The following is a 15,470-nucleotide window of genomic DNA, read 5'->3' on the forward strand; positions in this document are numbered from 1 at the left end:
TCTCCATTTCCTCTCCCCTGTGCCTCTGCTCCTGAGCCCCTGACACATGCCCATATTGTACTCCTACTGCCAGCGGACTACAGATTGCGTGTGATTGAGATCGCAAGTCACTGTGTGCATTATCCCATAATCTTTGCTTTAATGTCTTTAGGGCGCCTTCATAACCCAGGTAATACAGTTGGGGGGGGGGTGACAGACCAATAGAGGTGGCTTTTTTAGCCATGGTTTTCTGCCATTTGCTGACAAATTCCTCATTGGTCAGGTGTTGGTAGAAACCCTTCCCTAGATCAAACACTGAAATCCTGAGCCAATGTTTTAGGGCAGCCCACCACGCTTTAATTGAAATTGGGCATTCACCAGCTTCTAACAGAAGTATGGAGTTGGGGACACAGTTGGGAACCTGCAGCAGAGATCGTAGAAATTTTGCCTGAAAGCCATCTAGCTTTGGCAGGTCCCCATTATGCCAGACATTTGCAGATTTGCATATGCCAGATTTGGGAAACGGGTTTTGCGTTGAAAACCCTTACGGCTGCTGGAACATATTTGCCGCCCTTTGTGAAAAAGAATCTGAGTATGGCTACCTTTGTGATCTCCACCTTTTGAAGGGAGGTTTGCCAGTGGTGCTTCCAAGATCCTGTATGATGCAATGTGAGCCCTAGATAACTGAAGTATTTGATCTGTTCAAGGTTATGGCCATCCAGCACCGGGATAAGCTTCTTTCGAAAACTAAAATTTTAGATTTTTCATAATTAATGGATAAACCATTTCCAGAACAGTAATCAGAAAATTTCCTCAGCAGATAATTCAACCCCGGTCTGGAATGTGAGATGATGGCCATGTCACCAGCATATAACAACAAGGGGGTCCTTCTCATTCCTGTTTTTGGGAGGTGTCCATCTGGGTCCTTTAAGCTCTCTTCTAGGTCATTTAAGAATAGACAAAATAATGTGGGGGCCAAAATGCATCCTTGTCTCACCCCCCTAGTCATCTCGATGCTGTTTGATAGCTGTCCCTGTCGACCGCATCGTACCTGCAGTTTGGTTCCATTGTACAGGGCTTTTGTAAGAAAGAGGAGTCGTTTGTCCTGCAAAATCAGATTTAATTTGGACCATAGCTGGGATCTGGGGATGGAGTCAAATGCTGATTTCAGATCCATGAAGGCCACGAAGAGTTTACCCTATAGAGGCCTGGTATATTTCTCGGCTAGGAAGGACAGCATTAGACAGTGGTTTGATGTTGAATGGTTCTCACGAAAGGCTGCCTGGGCTTCAGATAATATATTTTGTTCATTTAGAAAAGTTGTCAGTTTTCTACTGAGGAATCGGGCATACAGCTTCCCAATTATTGAAAGCAGGCTAATTGGCCTATAATTGGAGGGTACATTTCGGTGGCCTCTCTTAAAGATTGGGACTACTATAGCAGGTTTCCAGCTATATGGTACTTTACCCGAGTTATTTACTATCGTAAAAAGTGCTGCCAGAAGTGGAGCCCACCAGTGCTGGTTTGATGTAATCAGCTCCGCTGGGATAAAGTCTTTCCCCGGAGCCTTTCCGCTCTTCAGATTCCCAATTAATGTATGGACTTCCTCCACAGTAACCGGCCTCCAATGAGGGAGCAGTGACAATTCTGCCCTGTAAACATCCTGGAAGCTGGAAGGGAGGTTTGGATTTTCCATAAATATATTTCTGAAGTGGTTCTCCCAAACCTGAGCTGGAATGGCACAGCTGGCGGCTGAAGAACTATTTTTCATTGAGTCGGAGACCAGTTGCCAAAAGAGTTTAGTTTCATTGTTTAGTGAGGCATTCAATAGCAGGGACCAGGAATTTTGTTCGGACTGCCTTTTTTTATGAGGCCAAAAGGGCTTTATACTCTTTTTTGATTTTGAAATAAGATGGAGGTAAGTAATTTAGTCCAGCGTTTCTATAGGCCAAATAAGCGTTCCTTAAGGCTTCCTTCTTTGTGTGGCACTCTTGGTCAAACCCTTTAGCAGTGCGTGGCTTGCCGGCTGAGTTTATGTTGACAGAGACCACATCCTTCGTAAGCCGTCATACCACAAGTATGTGTGACATATCATGTCCTTCCTACTCTATTGCCTCCTCTTTTTCCAATTTGATCCAATCCTGAATTATGCTGCTTCATAATAAATTTTAAAATCTGGAAGGGAAAAGTCTCCTCTTTCTTTTAAATTTTAAATTTGTAAGTATTTTATGCTTTATACTTGGTCTTTTCCCACTCCAGATAAATTATGAAATATCTTCTTGCCATTTTTTGAAACAGACATTATAACTTATTATCGGTATTGTCTGAAAGAGGAACATTTTTGGTAGTACATTCATTTTAATTGCTGCAGTTCTTCCTAAAAGGGAAAGATTCATCCTGTTCCATATTCCATATTTTATTTCATTCCATTTTTTTTCATAATTATCTTTGTAGATATTTTGATTCTTTTTCGTCAACCATATTCCCAAATATTTTACCTTTTTATGGATTTCTAGCTCCTTCCTTTTTGACTAACAATTTAATTTTATTTTTATTAAGTTTTTTATTAGTTTTTATTAGTTTTATTTATACCTGCCACCTGTCTAAACCTTGAATTTTTTCTATTACCCTAGGGAGAGAATTCTTTGGATCTTCTACAGTAATCAAATAATCTGCAAAAGCTTTCAATTTATACTCACTTTTCTTTATTGTTATTCCTGCCACATCTTTGTCACTTCTAATATTTCTTGCTAAAACCTCCAGGACCAGAATGAACAAGAGTGGTGATAATAGACATCCTTATCTGGTTGCTTTTTGTATTTTACATTGATTTGTTATCACCCGATTAATAATTAGTTTTGCATTCTGTTCTGAATATATAGCTTGGATTCCCTTATAAATTTTTTCTCCAAATTCCATTTCTTCAAGGACTTTTTCATAAAGTCCCAAGAAACATTATCAAATGCTTTTTCTACATCTATAAACATCAATGCAGCTTGTTTTTAATTTCGAACTTCCAGGTATTCTATTATGTTTAAAACATTCCTAATATTATCTTTCATTTGTCTACCTGGGAGAAATTCTGCTTGATCTTAATGTGTATATTCTTCCAAAAAAATTAAAAATCCTTCTGTTGGCTAAAATATATGCAAACAGTTTATATCACTTTTTAATAATGAAATGGGCCTATAATTTTTAACTAAAATTATCTCTGAATCTTGTTTTAGGATTAATGTTATATACTCCTCTTTCCATCTTTTTGGGACTTCCTCCGTTTTTAAAATCTCATTCATCATGTCCTTTAAGGGAACCACAAGCTGTTCACTTAATTTTTTATAATACTTTGCTGAGATTCTATCTGGTCCTGGAGATTTACCTGTCTTTACTTGATTTATTGCTTCTAAAAATTCCTGCACTGTTATTTCAGCATTAAATAATGTCAGTTTTTCTTTTATTTTTGGAAGGTTACTAGTTTTTATATATTCTTCCATCAACATCTTCTTTTCAGTATTCAGTAAAATATTTAATGAAGGCTTCCCTTATTTTCTTTGGTTTATCTGTGACTTTGCCATTGGATTTTATCTTATTTATATATATTTTTTTGCTCACTTTTCCTCATTTGCCATGCCAGCAGTTTCCCTGGCTTGTTGGCATGTCCAAAGTACTTTTGTTTCATCCTTCTAATTTTCCACGCTATTTCCTCATTGTTGTTGTTTAGTCGTTTAGTCATGTCCGACTCTTCGTGACCCCATGGACCAGAGCACGCCAGGCACTTCTGTCTTCCACTGCCTCCTGCAGTTTGGTCAAACTCATGCTGGTAGCTTCGAAGACACTATCCAACCATCTCGTCCTCTGTCGTCCCCTTCTCCTTGTGCCCTCCATCTTTCCCAACATCAGGGTCTTTTCCAGGGAGTCTTCTCTTCTCATGAGGTGGCCAAAGTATTGGAGCCTCAGCTTCAGGATCTGTCCTTCCAGCGAGCACTCAGGGCTGATTTCCTTAAGAATGGATGGGTTTGATCTTCTTGCAGTCCATGGGACTCTCAAGAGTCTCCTCCAGCACCATAATTCAAAAGCATCAATTCTTCGGCGAACAGCCTTCTTTATGGTCCAGCTCTCACTTCCATACATCACTACTGGGAAAACCATAGCTTTTACTAAAGGACCTTTGTTGGCAAGGTGATGTCTCTACTTTTTAAGATGCTGTCTAGGTTTGTCATTGCTTTCCTCCCAAGGAGCAGGCTTCTCTTAATTTCGTGGCTGCTGTCACCATCTGCAGTGATCATGGAGCCCAAGAAAGTGAAATCTCTCACTGCCTCCATTTCTTCCCCTTCTATTTGCCAGGAGGTGATGGGCCCAGTGGCCATGATCTTCGTTTTTTTGATGTTGAGCTTCAGACCATATTTTGCGCTCTCCTCTTTCACCTTCAATAAAAGGTTCTTTAATTCCTCCTCACTTTCTGCCATCAAGGTTGTGTCATCTGCATATCTGAGGTTGTTGATATTTCTTCCAGCAATCTTAATTCCGGCTAGGGATTCATCCAGTCCAGCCTTTCGCATGATGAATTCTGCATATAAGTTAAATAACCAGGGAGACAAAATACAACCTTGTCGTACTCCTTTCCCAATTTTGAACCAATCAGTTTTTCCATATCCAGTTCTAACTGTAGCTTCTTGTCCCACATAGAGATTTCTCAGGAGACAGATGAGGTGATCAGGCACTCCCATTTCTTTAAGAACTTGCCATAGTTTGCTGTGGTCAACACAGTCAAAGGCTTTTGCATAGTCAATTAGGCAGAAGTAGATGTCTTTCTGGAACTCTCTAGCTTTCTCCATAATCCAGCGCATGTTTGCAATTTGGTCTCTGGTTCCTCTGCCTCTTCTAAATCCAGCTTGCACTTCTGGGAGTTCTCTGTCCACATATTGCTTGAGCCTTCCTTGTAGAATTTTAAGCATAACCTTGCTAGCGTGTGAAATGAGTGCAATTGTGCGGTAGTTGGAGCATTCTTTAGCACTGCCCTTCTTTGGGATTGGGATGTAGACTGATCTTCTCCAATCCTCTGGCCACTGCTGAGTTTTCCTCATTAATCATAATTAAATATTGTGTTTGTAATAATTTAATTGCCTGCTTAACTGTCTCCTTTGTTGGTTTTTTTTTAATTAATTCTTTTTCTTTTTCTAATATTTCACCCAATATTTCCTTTTTTTTCTTTTCCCTTAATTTCTTCTTGGTTGAGTTTTGTTGGATAAGCAGTCCCCTCATAGCTGCCTTACTGGCATCCCATACTGTTTGCAGCTTGGTTCCATTATCAAGATTTAATTCAAAATAATCTCCCAGTGCCTTTTTTGCGATTTATAAAAAATTACTGTCATCTAATAAATCTTCATTCAATAAACTGCTGTGTATTTTAAAAAGTTGTCCTTTTGTTTGCTATGCATTTGGACACCTCTATTCTAGGTGTGTGCTGCTTTTAAAAAAATGTACTTCTCTTACTCTCTCCTTCCTTTAATTGGTTCTTGAAAGCTACCTTGGAAATTTTAAATCGGAAGATGGGATAAAATGTTTCAATAAATAATAACTGAAATAAAAATAAAATTGGAGTATCATTGGTTAGGGTATACAGTGGTACCTCGGGTTAAGTACTTAATTCGTTCCGGAGGTCCGTTCTTAACGTGAAACTGTTCTTAACCTGAAGCACCACTTTAGCTAATGGGGCCTCTTGCTGCTGCTGCGCCACCGGAGCACGATTTCTGTTCTTATCCTGAAGCAAAGTTATTAACCCGAGGTACTATTTCTGGGTTAGCGGGGGGGGGGCGCGCGCTAGGGGCACCTTGGAAGATGGCGGATATTAACATCTATCCAGCCCGCACGAGGTAATTAGAGGCTGATTATGGGGAGTAAATCAGTCTCCCTTCATCTCTCCAGGGGGGAGAGATGCAGTTTTCACCCGCTGTTGCCATAAATCACCCCCGAGTTCGGAAGAAGGAGGGGGTGAGGCACTGGGTGCACAACCCTCGGCGGGCCTCGGAACTCTTCCGAAGCTGCTTCCAGGTGCGAAACTAGTTGCGTTACTTAAAAGGAAAAAAATTGGTGAAAGATAATGCACATGCTTCAAGAGAGGCAGGAGGTTCTTATCTGCTAACAATTTTACCACTGAAATGAAGAAGACTGAGACGGAAGATTACATCAAAGTACTACAGACATGGTATGTGGAATGGAATGCAACGGAAATGAAGGGGGGGGACGACTTTTTATTTTTTTTGCTCTATGTGATTACCTAATAACCCTCCCTCTTAGAAGATCTGTCACAGCAACTAATTGCAAATGGGACTAAAAATGAATTGTGTGGGAATAATATTAACTTAAAGGTTTTACTCTGTGAAGGATTTGGAAAGAAGAAGGGCTCTCCTGTGACGCAGTAAGAATGGAGATTTGATACGAGACCTGTGTTGCAGGAGGTTTGGTCTTGGGGAGGGTGAGCCAAAGATTTATTATTTTCGAGGAGATTGCGATCTAGAAGGGGCAGCCCTCCTGGAAAAAGACTAATTTACGATGCAACAGGTCGGGAAAGTTAAAGAGCGAGCTTTTAGACTGTATTTCATCGGAACGACAAAATGGCGATTGCTTACTCAAGCGGAAATGCCTGGACTATTGGATGAGAGTGATTTACGAGAGAGCAGTACAAAGCCCACACAGAAACACAAATAAGACTGTTTTTTTCAACCCACTTGCGGAGCAACTCGGAGGTGAATGAAAAGGAAAATGAGTAACGACAAGGATTGAGAAGAGGGGACTGGAAATATCATTCTTAAGATGAAAGCAGCACAAATATTCGAGGATTGGACTCCTGCCGATCAAGAAGCATGGGTACCCCCCACAAAAAATTATAATATGGAAAACAATTGGATTACATGATATGTATTGTTATAATTTGGATTAATTGGTTTGATGTGTTTAATTTGGTAATCTGAAACTTAATAAAAATTATTTTTTTAAAAAAATATTTCTGGGTTAGCGGAGTCTGTAACCTGAAGCGTATGTAACCTGAAGCGTATGTAACCCAAGGTACCACTGTATTGAGGTTGAATCCTGACAAGACAGAAGTACTGTTTTGGGGGGACAGGAGGCGGGCAGGTGTGGAGGATTCCCTGGTCCTGAATGGGGTAACTGTGCCCCTGAAGGACCAGGTGTGCAGCCTGAGAGTCATTCTGGACTCACAGTTGTCCATGGAGGTGCAGGTCAATTCTGTGTCCAGGGCAGCTCCATCTGGTACGGAGGCTGAGACCCTACCTGCCCACAGACTGCCTCGCCAGAGTAGTGCATGCTCTGGTTATCTCCTGCTTGGACTACTGCAATGCGCTCTACGTGGGGCTACCTTTGAAGGTGACCTGGAAACTACAACTAATCCAGAATGCGGCAGCTAGACCGGTGATTGGGAATGGCCGCCGAGACCACATAACCCCGGTCTTGAAAGACCTACATTGGCTCCGAGTATGTTTCCGAGCACAATTCAAAGTGTTGGTGCTGACCTTTAAAGCCCTAAACGGCCTTGGTCCAGTATATCTGAAGGAGCGTCTCCACCCCCATCATTCTGCATGGACATGGAGGTCCAGCGCCGAGGGCCTTCTAGCGGTTCCCTCCCTGCAAGAAGCCAAGTTACAGGGAACCAGGCAGAGGGCCTTCTCGGTAGTGGCACCCGCCCTGTGGAACGCCCTCCCAGCAGATGTCAAAGAGAACAACAACTACCAGACTTTTAGAAGACATCTGAAGGCAGCCCTGTTTAGGGAAGCTTTTAATGTTTAATAGACTATTGTATTTTAATATTCTGTTGGAAGCCGCCCAGAGTGGCTGGGGAAACTCAGCCAGATGGTATGTATAAATAAATAAATAAATAAATAAATAAATAAATAAAAAAAAATAATAATTATTATTATTATTATTTACATGTGATAATTTTAATAATATTCCTGTTAGATAGCACTACCCATGTTTAGCTTGGTTTGAAATCTATACAGTGATACCTCGAGTTACAAACGCTTCAGGATACAAACTCAGCTAACCTCAAAGAGTTACCTTGAGTTGAGAACTTTGCCACAGGATGAGAACAGAAATTGTATGCCGGCGGTGCAACAGCAGCAAGAGGCCCTATTAGCGAAAGCACGCCTCTAGTTAAGAACAGTTTCAGGTTAAGAACGGACCTCCGGAATGAGTTAAGTTTGTAACTATAGGTAGCACTGTATAGCTCTGAATTGGCAAAACAAAACACCTTTTAAGAGGTGTACCCTAAGCTTGTTTGCTCTAAGAATGTTGGTGTTTGAAAAACTAAGTTTAATTTTTACTGAAAAAAGATGTGCTGCAAGTACCTAGAATTACAGTTGGGCTTTGTAGCCAAGCACTGGTTTCTACTAGCCAACTGTGAAGCCCAGTCCTATCATGATAATGCAACAAAATTATATGCATTTTAATTGTGGATATTGACTGCATATCCATATCATGGCTTTTTGTAAGCACACAGATTGCTCCTGCTCCTGCTTCCACTTCAAACCAGGGATTGTGGTTTACTTAACCAAAAAAAACCCCACTGTTGGTAAAAAAACAACCAACTTTGGCTTTAGATCACAGTTTGCTTAAAGTGAAACAAACCATGAACTCTGGTTTTGATGTAACACTTACCCAAGGCTTGCTGTTCCCACTTGCTAGCAGAGAGGAGAAAGAGATCAATGCATTTACTGTAAACTGTTAACCATTACTTTATGTTACTAGCAGGCACACCCATTAACTGGTGAAATTGATGGAGTTATATAATTCAATGCTTTGTTACTTCTGAGTAGACATATATAGGATTGTGTTGTCAGACATTTTGCAAGTTGCTGAACATTTGACATTGGTCATTCTACAGCTTTTTATCTCCTACTTCCCTTCAAATGCTTGACTGTTCTTTTTTACATAAAAATATATGTGCTTTATATATGCTCAAATATTAAACACCTACATTGTTGTTATTTGACGTGAACATTACAGCGTAGGGAAATGTGTATTTTGGCTAGTAAGATGCCTGTTTTAACTTTCTGGCTACCAGATTTTATTGCCATGTTGAAAGAAGAATTGCAGTTTTTCATGGAGGAATCGTGCAGCACCCTAAGGACTACCATTTGTGTGTGGCATCAATCCAGTCTTATGCATATGTAGGAACTTACCATGGAGTAAGTTCCACTGAGCTCAGTGGTGCTCACTTACGAAAGCAGTGCTGCTTACTTTTGATAACACTGAGTGTTATCAATGACCTTCAGCAGCAAGGTGGCTTTTAAGTGTTTCCTTAGAAATAATAAAAATAAACCCTTACAGAGAATGGTTATCATTTAACTGCTAGCCTGAAGTAGTAATCCCTTAAGTTAGGAAACAGGCTATCCATTCTCTCATTGACTTCAAGGGTTGCTGATGGAAAGAGATTTGGTACTTAAAAACAATTTAGCTTTTTTTCATCTTGGTTCCCTGCTTAGTTGATTAGCATTGATAAAATAACTACAGGTAACCTACAGAGAGATTGGCTCTTGCCCTGTCTCCTCACCTTCTGAATTTGAGATGATAAGCCGCAAAAATTGCAAAACCTGAGAACCTCATTGTAACTGAAGTAATTAATTGCCCTGGTGAGTAGGTTGTCAAAGCCTGCAAGTAGCACTGTATGGGTATGAGAGGCAAGTACAGTGCTAAAAGGCAGCAAATAGGTGTATTAACAGCATTTGCTGAGACAGGTAATTGGAAAATGCCAATGACTAGTGTGGTTTTTTGTTGTTCTAGGCTGTTTGCATCTTGCTTAATGCTTTCCACCAAATACATATTTTATTTTTCAAAACCAAAAATCTATTTTAGATTTGGAATGCTGTGCTTGCTTGCTTGCCTGGCTGTCTGTGCATGCCAAGGATCTGCTTTTTATAAAATAAGCCTCTTTTAGCATAATTGTAATTGCAAATAGTTCAGTCAAACTTATTTAAACATTATGTTGCCTATTTAACCATAGTGTTATATCTTTTGAGTGGATAGAACATCCGTTTTAAAGGAATAATGTAAATAGCATATGGTATTAGAATTTGAATTAGACGGTGCCACTGCAGGAAGGATGAGACAGAGCTAAGACTAGCAATCAACTAAAGGAAATTGCTGGGCATAATATGAGCTTGCTTCTCTTATAACCCTTTTCGAAGGCAGATTCCTTCCCCCTCCTGCTTTGCTTACCTGAGCCTGGTATGGCTCTGATTCTGCTTGTGTCATACTGCTGTTTTAGCATGTTGGTGGGGTTTATTGGGGGGGGGGGACTTTCTTAATGTTCACAGTTCTGATGTCTGATCTCTTCAAGTTGGTGCGTGAACTATTTTGGGGGCATTGCTTCTATGTTTTCAAATAACTCATAATTTCCATCTGTTTTTACTTGTGGTTGTGAAGATCATGCTTGGCCCATGGGATCTAACAGTGTGTGCTGAGAGGATGTGGAGTTTTGTCAGCCAGGGAAATATGTCTGGCCTCCCCCCCCCCCCCCGCCTCCATGGCTCACATAAGCATTTCGTCTTGTGTGGTCCCACTGAATTGGATCTGTTTAACAGCACTACTCACCTTCCCTATCTGTTACCAGTCTTTCGAATGTAAGATTCTAAAAAGGAACATGAGAAGCAAGAATGTAATTCTGTTAGCAGAAATATAAAACTTGCATTAGACTAATATTAACATTTGCCTTAGAAATTGTACATATCTGTGGGTGTACTTTGATACCAAATTCTATTTGCATGCATTTATAGTCACAGGCTGACTGTCTTCTCCATTTATACCAATCTGCTGTATCTTTGTTTCAGGCCTTACTGCAGTCTACAGTTCAGCAACGCAAAGAAACCATTGAAAAACAGTATGCATCTGTGATTGAAAAACAGGCACAAAAGTGTGAAGAACTGCTTATTGCTCAAGTAATTGCAATGTCTCTTTGCAAAAGTTTATATAAAAATATGTATATCTGGGACAGAATTCAAAGAGCTACTTAGACATATAAGGGCATATTAAATGTGCAGTGGATTTTCTTGCATTTTAAGTATCCATATTGTATCCCAGATACATTACGGGATTTCAAATGTTTCTTGCTGTGCAGCCTAAATGGCTGCTGTTGGAGAAACTCAAGTCCAAAGCTTCCTTTGGTGTATTGAAATTATTGTGTAATTCTTCACTCTGTTCCTTTGATTATAATAATAATTCTATTATGAACCACCATAGCATATAGTATGGCTATGTTTAGATAAATTGGGTGCAACAATGAACTGTTATTTAATTAAATTTAACTCTCTGTTGAGAGGTTCACTGGTCTGGAGGGAAATAATTAAACTTTTGTGTAAGCCTGGGTACCCACTATACCTTTAAAGAACATTTTAAGCACATTTTATATAATAATTTATATAGTGTACAGTCATACCTCGGGTTACAGACGCTTCAGGTTGCATTTTTTTGGGTTACGGACCCGCTGAAACCTGGAAGTACCAGAACTGGTTACTTCCGGGTTTCGGCGGTCGCGCATGCACAGAAGCGCCGAATCTCCACCCGCGTGTGCGCAGACACGCCGCTGTGGGTTGTGAATGTGCATCCTGCACGGATCACGTTCACAGCGCGAGCGTCCACTGTATCTCCTTGAAAGAATTCTGGGCATTGTAGTTGGTTAAGAAAAAAAAAGTGCTTTAAAGGTATAGTTCATGCACAGCCTCGGCCTTCCACAATTTGCTATCCAGGTAGTCCTTAACTATGGCGATTTGTGATTTGCCATGTGGTATTTTGGGCAGAGAGGGCCCTTTAGTGAGAAATCAATATTTTTACTCTTATGGCAGCAGTAGGGAACCTCTGATCCATTGTCCTAATGAGACCCACCACACCTATTCATTTGGCTTGTGAGGCTGTTGGAACAAAGCCACAGCCATTTGTTCCACTCCTGGCTTTGTATATGATATAAGATGTGGAGCAGGTACAAAGGCAGCTGGGCCAAAAATGCATTTGTGGGCACCTGCAAATGCCTGTGCCTAGCACCTAGCATGGCTGTTTTACAAAATGCTACATGCAGCTGTCTGCAAGCTGTGTGGGTGAAAACTGGTCATCTGGTACCATTGTAACATTAGATGTTAGGTGGTTACACTCCCCCGACCTTTTAAACTTTGCCTGCAGGGCATGCTGGAGATAAGGATCCAGCCCGCTGGTTGAATCCAGTTCCCCACCCTTGCCTTTCAGCTTAGTCCTATCCCTGTTTCAATGAATGAGAAATCCAAAGCACCATACATAAAAGGTGCAAGGGCTCAAAGTGTCCCAATCAAACACGGTTTCAATTCATTAATGGTCTGTTTGCTGATGCTTAATCCAGAACCTGTTAGAATGGTGGGTGAAAAGCAAACCTATTCTCTTCAATCCTCCACTTTCACACAAGCATTGTCCTTTCAGTTTTACAACTAATCTTGGTTAGTGCAACGTCTATATAGTGGGGTGGGAGAGTGGAAAAGAATGCCAATATATTTCACATCTGGCAACCAATGTGCCGCTTTGGTTTCAGATAGAATTTTTTTTTCAGCTCTCCCACCCCACTCATACTGGAATTAGGGTTTGCAAACCTGTTTCTAACCATGGTTGTAAACTGTATCTTGGCACTCCTTATAGTTTGTGACAATGTATGTGGTAAAACTAAAGAGGAGGAGTTGTTAGGGGGGAGTTAATGAATCCATAGGACGCCCTTCCTTATATAACTCTTTGTGGTAGGAGACTGAGCAGCATTTTATATGTACCAGCTCAGTGAAGCCATGTAATGAATGGTATGTGAAGGATTACTTAATGTGGTCAAAGGGAAGCTTTACTTACACATTTTCCTGAGAAATTGACTTTTCTACATAGTTTTTCAGTGCAATAGGAATATTTTTAGCAACTGTTACTGAGTTAGACATACAGTATGCAACCTGCTCGTTTACACCTTCATGTTTGTAACCTTGATTGTAGCAGTTTCTGTACTGCATTTCAGTTCATCTTGTTCTTGATAGATGGGTCTTTTGAAGTAGCTGCGACTATATGCAGCTGTGTACTTGCTGTGATTCCTCAGACACAAGCTTAATATAAAAAAGTAACTGCTTCTGAACATGATAAAATCTGTTTACATTATCTTCTTTGACTCACATTCCAGGAAAGAGATTTTTTCCTTTGCCTGGATTTTTTTTACCAGGAATCATGAAAAACCGCAAGACCGTATTTATATTTGACTCTACATCAAACAGTTTTCATCTGTAGCTGTTGCTTGACAAACTACTTGTGGAAGAAATGTAGCCTAATTCTGAACTTTTGTTTTGAGCTTCATTTTTACAAAGGTGCAGACAAAAATTATGTGATCCAAATACAGTTTTGCCTTCCTTTAAGATAAGGTTGAGGAACCTTTTCCAGCTTGAGGGTAACATTCTGGGGGCTACGTGCCAATGGTGAGTGGTGTCAGAGCCACAAGTGGGTGGTGCCAAAGCCACCTCTGTTCTTCCCCCATTAATACGTATGCAGTTGTCTATACACTATCCATCCATATTGTCATTCCAAACATCTGCACATCATCCACATAATCATTTAAACTTTATCTCCCTTTCTCCATCAATTCTTCCCCCACTCCCTGCAGCAAAAAAGGGTTTGCAAAAAGTCCCCATTCACAGGAACGGTTCCCCCCTCCCCCCAAAAAAAATCCTATGGTCCTGTGCAAAAGGATTTTTTTTGGGTGGGGGGAACAGCAGGAAGAATGTCAAGGGGCCTAGGAAATTGCAACACAGGTAAGCGTCCCCCAACACTAGACTGAGGATGGAGTACATGACATGGAACACTTTTCAGCAACAGTCTCATATCAAGTGTAACTTACAGGGGAATTTTTCAATTCAGTGGTGGGTGTCATCTGGCAAAAAGTTCAATCACACTCTGATTATTGAGACATTAAAGTAGCACAGTCCTGTGTTCAGGCATTTTATCCTGGAAGTGACTAATACTTGTCCTGATCCTAATGCTGCTGCTGGTGGTGGTTAAATTTATATATGATCCTCAGGGTCCCTTCCAACTCTACAATTCTATGATTCTTTAATTCTATGATATCCCACCCATCTGGCTGGGTTGCCCCAGCCACTCTGGACAGCTTACAACATATATAAAGTCACAACAAAACATCAAACATTAAAAAATACCCTATACAAGCAAGAAACAAACCAATAAATCAGTAGAAAATAATAACAACAACAACAACAACAACAACAACAACAACAATAAACAGTTTACAGTTACCCAAATTAAAATAACCGCCAACCTCAACTAAACATTTAGCCAACACAAAATGACAAAAACAAAACAGGGGAACCAAAATTAGAACAGTTTAAAACATTTTAGCTAGTTACCCCAACCCAAGAGTTGTTCCAGCAGTGTCTCTCTGGCCTCCCAGGAGCCTCTTAGCTGTTCAGCATAGTGGTAGGATACTGTGTTTGCTTGTGATACTTGAGAAGGGAGCCTTGCTTGTAGCTTCTAGATCACTGGGGAGAATCACTAGAAATGTACAGAATAAGGAAGGTGGTGTAGTCTCGAAACAGCAATGTGGTTTTGTTTTGTTTTAAAAAAAATGGTGTTCTTTCTCATTTTTATGAGGGGGGAATTAAAGAACATGAGAGTTAGCAAGCTGAGAGCTCAGCTTCTGAATTAAAGTTCATAAAACGATAGAGGCTTGGGGTCGTGAAATTTGTCACTATAGTAATGAGTAGAATGAGCAACTTCCCTATGTAGAAAGGTGGCAACGTTCAGGACTTTTGAGTTTAGAGAAAAGGTAAGTAAGAGGTGACACAGTAGACAGTTATAAAATTATGCAAGACATAGAATTATAAAAGATGTTTATTAGACGTTTATAAAAGCTTTTCTCCCTCTAACAATAAAACTCATGAACATCCAATGAAGTTGAGCATTGGAAGATTCAGGACAGATGAAAGAAAGTCCTTCTTTGTGCAGCTGGATTTTCTGTGAGCTATGACTACCCCTACTCCCTGCAGGTTTCCCTTAATTGCTTCTTTGCTCAGTGACTGACCTTTTGAAAGAGACCAAACCATTACTCTTAGTTGTGATTCCTGCATTGCAGGAGGTTGGACTAGATGACCCTTGGGATACCTTCCAAATCTACAGTTCTGAGGCTCTACTATCCCCAGCTATGCCTTGTAATGCACATCACTTCAGCCATTCATCTGTAGATGACAGATGTCTTTAAGTACTTACCGTATTTTTCGCTCCATAAGACGCACCCTTTTCTTCCTCAAAAGTAAGGGGAAATGTCTGTGTGTCTTATGGAGCAAATGCATGGTCCCTGGAGCCAAATTGCCCATGGGCAAAAAGCAGATTGTGCTTTTTTTATTTTTAGAAAGAGGGAAGGGGGTGTTGAAACAAAGCCGCTGAGCAGCTGATCGGCAAGCATTCAGGAGGGAGATAAGGGATGCTAG

The 15,470-nt window shown here is 40.5% G+C and overlaps 1 protein-coding gene across 18 annotated transcripts in view; it reads left to right on the forward strand.

Annotated features, from left to right (window-relative positions):
* The window catches only part of CCDC91 (coiled-coil domain containing 91), a 143,253-nt gene that overhangs the window by 76,479 nt on the left and 51,304 nt on the right, over positions 1-15,470 (forward strand). For 14 of the 18 annotated variants that reach the window (XM_077930843.1, XM_077930844.1, XM_077930848.1 and 11 more), the window contains one exon: positions 10,821-10,928. The exons of the other annotated variants lie outside the window; for them this stretch is intronic. In XM_077930843.1, the coding sequence (XP_077786969.1) occupies positions 10,821-10,928 (108 nt within the window). The remainder of the gene's footprint in view (positions 1-10,820; positions 10,929-15,470) is intronic. 18 annotated transcript variants of the gene reach the window in all.

The sequence above is a fragment of the Podarcis muralis genome, chromosome 6 (assembly GCF_964188315.1).
Source record: "Podarcis muralis chromosome 6, rPodMur119.hap1.1, whole genome shotgun sequence".
Taxonomy (NCBI): domain Eukaryota; kingdom Metazoa; phylum Chordata; class Lepidosauria; order Squamata; family Lacertidae; genus Podarcis; species Podarcis muralis.